Source organism: Benincasa hispida, chromosome 4 (genome assembly GCF_009727055.1).
Source record: "Benincasa hispida cultivar B227 chromosome 4, ASM972705v1, whole genome shotgun sequence".
Taxonomy (NCBI): domain Eukaryota; kingdom Viridiplantae; phylum Streptophyta; class Magnoliopsida; order Cucurbitales; family Cucurbitaceae; genus Benincasa; species Benincasa hispida.
In genome coordinates this window covers 40,768,845-40,776,550 of record NC_052352.1, presented here as the reverse complement: position 1 = coordinate 40,776,550, position 7,706 = coordinate 40,768,845, and the positions used below count along the sequence as shown (strand labels likewise).

Sequence of the window (7,706 nt, the reverse complement as noted above, 5' to 3'; positions counted from 1 at the left end):
CGTTTACTTTCTGTACTCGTTACCCACGACAAATTAACTCCAAATTTGGTTACCTTTGATGTTTTGCCTTTAGATTTAAGGGGTTGGAGGATTTTAGCACGATAGCAGCGTTGGTTTTGAGTGTTGTAGAATATTTGAACGTGACCCACAACCTGAATGACTCTAAATCATTTTGTCCATAGTTGGTAGAGTTCAGACCTATAAGTTTGAAAATATTTTAACACGAACCAACAAGGAATTAAGCTTTTTCGGCAGAAATAAGTGGGTAAGGACTCATTTTATTCACTTTCGAACTTGTTTTAAGTGCTGTTAGTTCGACTTTAGCCTTTGAAGTTCCTCTATTTGCAATTTCTCGAACAAGAGTCAAAGTCAGCGTTGGGCAAGAATAGGTTAAAAAGTCGCGTAAGTGTCCTTTGGGTAAGTAATAGCATTTGATTGAGTTTCAATGTACATTTGATTGAGTTTCAAAGTACATTTGGTTGAAGTTTTTAGTTATGAAAAATTGGATCAGGCCGACAAAGGACTTTTAAGTTGGGTCAAACCAGTGTTTGGTTTGCCATTAAGGTAATCAACTTTACTATCAGTTCGCTTTAGAGATAGGTTGAGAATTGTGTGAGTAGTTGGCTAGGACTATCCGTATTCGTTATATGCTAAGTTATGTATATAGAAGGTTATGCTATTCCTGTGATTGAGAAGTGCGTGAAAAGTTATTGTGCATGTTAATACAAAGGAGATGCATTTTGAAAGTTTGCTTCTTCTGACTGAAATCACTTTAAATAATAATGTTGAATGTAAGTGATTTAAACGCTAGAAATCTATGGAATTGCTTGTCCATGTTGCATTAACATGAAATTATAAGTGTTACATCAATAGAACACTGAACACATTATGGGACTTCATGCAAGTGTATGAATGCATTGCCATTGTGCTTAAAAGTTATGATTTTGAAGGTTGTGGTACATACCTTATGTGTATGAATTCATGGTTGTTGTATATAAATGTTATGAATTTGAAGGCTGTGATACATATTTTCCCTCTATTTATACGTTGGGCTTGTAAACCAAGGCTCAGCCTCACTGACTGGATGCCAACTACCATAAAAAAGGGAAAGTCTCAATAGGGGTTTACTTAGCACCGTGGAGTTGGGCATGAAAAGTTTAAAGAGGAAATGGGGGAGTAGTACCCTTAAAGCTGGAGATAAAACGATAAAAGAAAATGTTTTAAATGTTGAAAAGTTTGGGTCCCACCAATCAAAGGTTAATGTCTTGCATTGCATATATCAACCCCGATAGTGAGGTTATTTACTAGGTATTTTGAATACTCATTATTTTATTTAACTCACCTTTCAAGTAAAGACAGGGACGTACTAGGTGACTAATGGAGGTTGCTGGAAAAGGGCCATGATAGACTTAGTAGTGCATAGTTGTTTTGCTTTTGTATACAAATTTAAGTTTTATGCATTTTTTAAAATTTATATTACTTTGAAGTTTAAAACGTGTATTACTGATAACTTATGTGTTTTAAAATGTTTTAGGGATCCTCAATAAAGATTTGCTTCACTTAAAAGAGATTTAATCTATCTAAGGTTTAAGTCCTATTAGCCTTTGAAGTTTTCTTTAGCATGCATTGGTAGCAACCCTATGTAGTACGTGTCTTAGAAGTTGGGCCGTTTCAGGCAGTGCCATGGAAGAAGTGATCGGAGAAGAAAATCAAGAGGAGTGGTTTCACGTTTGATGAAGAGGAAGAGATTCTCAAGAAATGTAAGCTTTACTTCTCGTTTTTGTTTGTTATATTCATTTATGTCTATGATTGGATACCGCTGACTGTCAATCCCTCGCTCTTTTGCACTAGGTGTTACGTTCTGTGTTAATTACAACCTAAAGCCTTCGGACATTGTTTCAGCTGGGAGGTCTACTATCTCAACAGGTGGCTGTTTCTCTTAAACTATTTTTCTTCCTCATGGCCATACGATTTAGTATCTACTTGATTTCTGGAGTTTTGCCCCTCTGTTGAGCTACAGTGCCAAGTATCTAAATTATTTGAAATTATTTAGCACAAGCTTGAGTTCTGGTTTTATTATTAGTTTTGTGACTGTTTCTCCATTTCTTAAGGGTTTGGAGATAATTGTCTCCGTCAATAGCTAATTGAATGTCTTGTACAGGCAATTATATGGGTCAGTGGTGCAAATCGAACACATGGATGGGTTTTTACAACATTTACAGAATGAGCAAAAAGATGCAGTCATTAAAGGGGACCCGGATCTTCATGTGTACTCGAGCAAAGATGTTCACATGTATGCTTCCCTCACCCCCAACCCACCGCCACCCCCCCCCCCCCCCCCAACCCAAACCTATATAGCTCCTTAGCCTCATATAATTGTGTTGTCTATATACCAATCATGACAGGGTCATTTGAAAACTTGCAGCAAATTGTGGAGTTATTTTGAGGAGGGTTGAAAAAATTTGTAATCCTGTATAAATAGGAATTTTACAGGACTTAAAGGCCTGAAAAAGGCCAACTATACTCATAACAGAAAATATTGAACAATAACTGTTCATAAATAATATATACAATATCACTAAATTGATATGTGTCTCGTTAAAAAATAGTAACTTCCCTACTGGGATGACAAATGTCTCAAATATCATTGTAAAAAATTAATTAAACATTTTTCTTTTAGGATTTGAATGATGAGGATGAAGATCTAAATGGAGACATTCTTAAGACCCCAAATGGGAAATCTCAGAGCCTCCACAAAGAGCGGTTGGATTGACACCTTACACGAATGAAGGCTTGTTCTCCTCGGAAAGCCTTCAGAGCATGTGACACCTTTTGGCCAAAGAACAGAAAAGTTTGTTGTGAGGTTCAACATTAATAGCAGCCTGATAAGGTGACTGCTGAAAAGGAAGACAATTGCGAGAATGATGAAGATGCAATTATCAAGAAGGTTCAACCCCTGCAGGGATGCTTATTGACAATCCATGGATCGGGATTTGGACTTGAACCAAATTGCAGGTTCATGTATGACAAGGATGAAGATAGGGTATTCATTATTTATCGTAGCATTGTATTTGGCTCACTGGCACAACTCCAATACATGTTCTAAAATGGTTTAGTTTCTGTTTTTTATAGTTTAATGCTCTTGATAACCGAATCATGAGGCATGCTAAAGCTCTTGCTGCATCTGGGCTCTACGAAGAAGCAGTGGATCCTACAGTTGCTTCACAGGTAGTTTAATTGCTGTCTTGCACGCATTCTCTATGAAACTAAGTGCATGTAAAGTTTTGATCAGGAGCTAGGTGGTTAAGGTTTTAGGAGTTATGCTACAAACCTAACTAAGTCTATCTAGCTGTTTGTGTTTTAACTTCTATCTACAACTTTATGCTTCACACCATGATACACTTATGCTGAGTAAATGCTTAGTTTGCTTGGCGATACCACAAGTCTAACGTATGACTTTGTATCAGAAAAGCATGTTTGCAGTGGGCATGATTTATTTTGATGGTGAAGGACACTTGAACGATAAATCCACCTTGTTGCAAAGCAGGTATTATTATAATATTGTTTATTTTCTTCCCGTCTAAGAGCATTACTTTTCTATTGCCACCACAGTTTCTGTTTAGGAAGTAAACAATAGAGTTACTTTATTACTGGTGGTAAAGTAGTCAACTGAACTCTAAGATTTAATTTTTCTGATATAGTGTCGCGCATTCAGGGGGCAGCGAGTTCGTCTAGAATTACAAAACTTAAGCCAATTTTCAATCTTTCCTGGCCAGGTACAACATGCAATGTTAATACCATTTGTGCTATCATCCAAAAAGTATACCTACAGGAAAAATTGATTTCATGCAGGTAGTAGGTATTGAAGGGCATAATCCTAGCGGACACTGCTTGATTGCATCCAAACTTTGTGGATTCTTTTCCTTTGTCTGCCACTATAGACCCATTCTGCCTCCAGCAAAGAAGATAGCTTTGAACCATGATATCCAACCAATTAATCAATCTTCTACACCGTCAGAATTATCGATGGTGTGTGTTCTTTTAAATGGCCGATGTTCTTTCAGTCACCTTTTTATTAGTCATCATTGTGTCCTAACTCTTGCAGCATGTTATAGTTGATATCATACTTGAATAGGTAATATTCGATCTAGTAAATTTCTTTAATACACTATTGAAAATTTGTTAACAGATCATTGCGTCAGGCCCCTATACAACAACGGACAACTTATTGTTTGAGCCTTTGACTGAGTTATTAGCATATGCAAAAAGAAGAGTTCCCCAGCTACTAATATTGGTAAATACTCATTCGTTTATTTTGATTTTACAAAGTGACCTGTCAATATAACTTATTATCATTGACATTTTATGTTTTTAGCTTGGACCATTTGTTGATTCTGAACATTCTGATATCAAGAGAGGAACTGTGGAGATGAGCTTTGAGGAAATTTTCAACTTTGAAGTTTTGAGAAGGGTAATAATTAATACAGTATACTTAACTTTGAAAAACTTTTTTTTGTCTTTTTCTTTTCCTTTAAAATTTGGCTTTATTTTGTTCAGGTACAAGATTATGCAGAACACATGGATCCTGATGCACGTGTAGTGTTGATGCCATCTATAAGGGATGCTAATCACGACTTTGTTTTTCCTCAGGTATAAATTGTTGAGGCAGATCTATCAATTTTAAAATGATTAAATTATTAAAGATCACCTTGTTCTGCAGCCTGCTTTTGACATTCCATCTGATCTTAGACTTCAGGTAATTTATTCTTAAGCTTTGAGTTACTTCTAAATTTTATGGAGCTTCATTTTCTTGAGTAATGCTTACGGTTGAACCATGTTGGTTTTGGTTCAGATATCCAGTCTCCCAAACCCATGCATTTTGGAAGCAAATCAGGTAAATCAGGGATACATATCTTTGCCTTCTGAAATGAGCTTTCTATGAACTTCTCATTTTCATCAAGATTTTCCTATGTTGGAAGATTGAAGTTCGCAATATTTTGTTATCAATTAATAGCTGGTTGTTTTGATACTATAAGAAGAAAGAAAAAAAGGAAAGAATTGTGCGCTGGATGCTCCACTATAAAAAAAAAGGACGTCAACATAACAAAAGCAAACAGAAGGAAAAAAGATCGATCCCACCAGGACCATCTTGGTTTTTAGTCTGTCCATGATGTGTGTTTGTTCTGGATTAGGAATAACAATAGCAGTCCATTGGTATTCTATTTCTTACAAATAAGAAAACAATTTTATGCACCTGCACTTACCGAATTTATACCATGTATAGAAATTTCTTAATTCTATTAGAAAAAGGGGAAAAAGACATTTTGAACATTCGTCGTTATCTTTTTGTTAAAAACAAGTACACTAGAAAGAAACAAGTATACTCTTTTTGTTTTTTGTTTTTTTGTTTTTTCCCCTTCCTGTTTTGCCTTGTTACATGTTGACGTCTAGCCATCTCCTTTTGAAAGCATACAAACGAATTATGACATTTTCTTCGACAATGGAATTCAGGCAAAGATAGCCTGCAGCCACATGGATATTCTCAGACACCTTATGGAGAAGAGCTGTCAAGAAACCTAACTAAGGGAGTCACCAACGACCGCCTGAGCACACTTGCAAGTCATATACTTCGCCAGCGCAGGCATGTTTTATATCGGGCGCAGAATGTTGATTATCAATATATTAATATAATGTTTATCTTACGTTTCTCTTGTTTCACTTGTTATAATGCACAACAGCTTTTATCCTCTATACCCTCCAGCCGAAGGAGTTCCCCTGGACTTTTCACTTGCCCCAAAAGCTCTTGACATCTCTGTAATACCCGATATTCTCATTCTTCCATCCGACATGAAACACTTCGTGAAGGTAAGTGATTGTGCCTTCTATCTTTCATCAATATACTTATTCTCAAAACTACGTCAACAATAAAAGTAAAAGATGTGCAATTTTGATACAATTTATAGATAAATCTAGACCAACGACTACAGCTCAATCTTAACCTCATGTTTTCACCTTTAAGTAGATAAAACATACACGTTATTAAGAGCTTCAATGACCTTCCCACTATGTCAGGTAATTTCTCTTGGTGAAGGAGGTTCAGAGGAAGAGCAAGCAAGATGCATATGTGTGAATCCCGGAAGATTGGCCAAGGGTGAAGGAGGGGGCACTTTTGTAGAGCTTAATTACTTCGGTAGGCCTGACAAGATAAACGCTTCTGTTGTCAGCATATGAACGGTGGACTTCACGTCTAGCCCTCTCTGTTTGCCTCATATATTGGACTGCCAAAACTTGTTTGCCTTCAGTTTCAGCTTGGCGCTTAAGTTTCAGGTACAAGAGTGGTAGTCTAATTCATTAAATTATCGATTAGATATGAGATCTGTAATAAATTGCTACAGAGTGTATATTATTGTCCCTGTGTAAGAGGAGAGCAGAGTGGTTAAAACTTTCGAATATGAAAAGTAAACCTATTTAGAGCATAATTTAGGAAAGTTAGAGCATAATTTAGGAAAGAATTCATCGTTTAGCTTAGATAAGCTCAATTGGTCAATGTATTATTTACCAGTAGCTTTTCAAAGATAGTAAGTTCGAGTCTTTCACTATTCACGTTGGAACTGTGATACTAAAAAACATAAGAAAGAAAGAACTCATTTGGTCGTGACTCGTGAGGATGTACATATTGGTTGGAATTTTTAAAATTAGACAATACCTTAGACAGTTCAACCATCTATCGTTATCATTATCCCTAGGCCTAAACTTAAAAAGAATTAGTCTAATGCATTTTCCTTCAGGCTGTAGGGCTTTCCTTAAATTAATTTCCTATAATTTGTCTTCACTAGCTTGTTGATTGTTTCAGCTGCACTTCTCATTTGAGATACTTGTATCGATAAAAGAAACTTGCGTAATAACATATCAAAACAACGGATGAGTGATGACATCTTTATAAAAGGAAAGATATCTTTTTTTTTCTCTAAATTTTGGGTCTAGTTTCTATTTTGTTCACAAGTTTCAAAATGCTACATTTTTAATCTGTAAGTTCAGTTTGATAATTTTATTTTTGAGATTTGAGTTTTGTTTCAATTTCGTCTATAGGTTTAAGATATAAATTTTTAACTTTAATATTTTTTTAATTACTAAATACTCACTTTCAGCTATATTTTTCATAATAGTGATCTTGCAGTTACTGTTTTTAAAACTTGGAAATATTTACCCAATTATTTCCAATTACTGGTTGATGTTAGTACAAATCTTCTGGTCTGGCCCAGAGTATTCAATTACATAATTCTCATGTATTCTCAGAGCATTTTGGTTGAACCTACCAGTGGAAATACGAGAATTGGTTTTTCATATATTGCTGCTTCAAAGTGATACAAACTGATTCACAATGCCATCTTCAAGAGTATGGAGAGGAAACTTATTGATTATTTTTAGGTAATATATCTATTGACATGCTTTCAATTCCCAACTCAACATAAAAAAAATGTAAGGCTTGTTTGATAATCATTTTGTTTTTTGTTATTATTTTTTAACATTAAGCCTATACATCTATATTTTTTTTATCATGATTTGTATTTTTCTTAAGTATAATAATTGAATTCTTAGTCAAATTTTAAAAATAAAAAATAACTTTTTGAAAGTTACTTTTAGTTTTCAAAATTTGACTTGATTTTTTAAATCTAGGATGAAAAAGTAGATAACAAAGGAAAAAA

General features: G+C 35.0%; 1 protein-coding gene across 1 annotated transcript; it reads left to right on the top strand.

Annotated features, from left to right (window-relative positions):
- Window positions 1-1,418: 1,418 nt before the first annotated feature.
- LOC120076815 (DNA polymerase alpha subunit B) lies at window positions 1,419-6,658 on the top strand. Its single transcript, XM_039030742.1, is given in 23 exon segments — window positions 1,419-1,707; window positions 1,709-1,760; window positions 1,852-1,896; window positions 1,899-1,926; window positions 2,162-2,297; window positions 2,681-2,768; window positions 2,771-2,800; window positions 2,803-2,877; window positions 2,880-3,043; window positions 3,133-3,228; window positions 3,468-3,547; window positions 3,702-3,718; window positions 3,721-3,776; window positions 3,853-4,029; window positions 4,190-4,294; window positions 4,376-4,471; window positions 4,558-4,650; window positions 4,721-4,756; window positions 4,853-4,894; window positions 5,512-5,551; window positions 5,554-5,641; window positions 5,739-5,865; window positions 6,073-6,658. Coding segments are annotated over 23 exon segments (1,854 nt in total). The 5' UTR covers window positions 1,419-1,683; the 3' UTR covers window positions 6,232-6,658.
- Window positions 6,659-7,706: the final 1,048 nt, after the last annotated feature.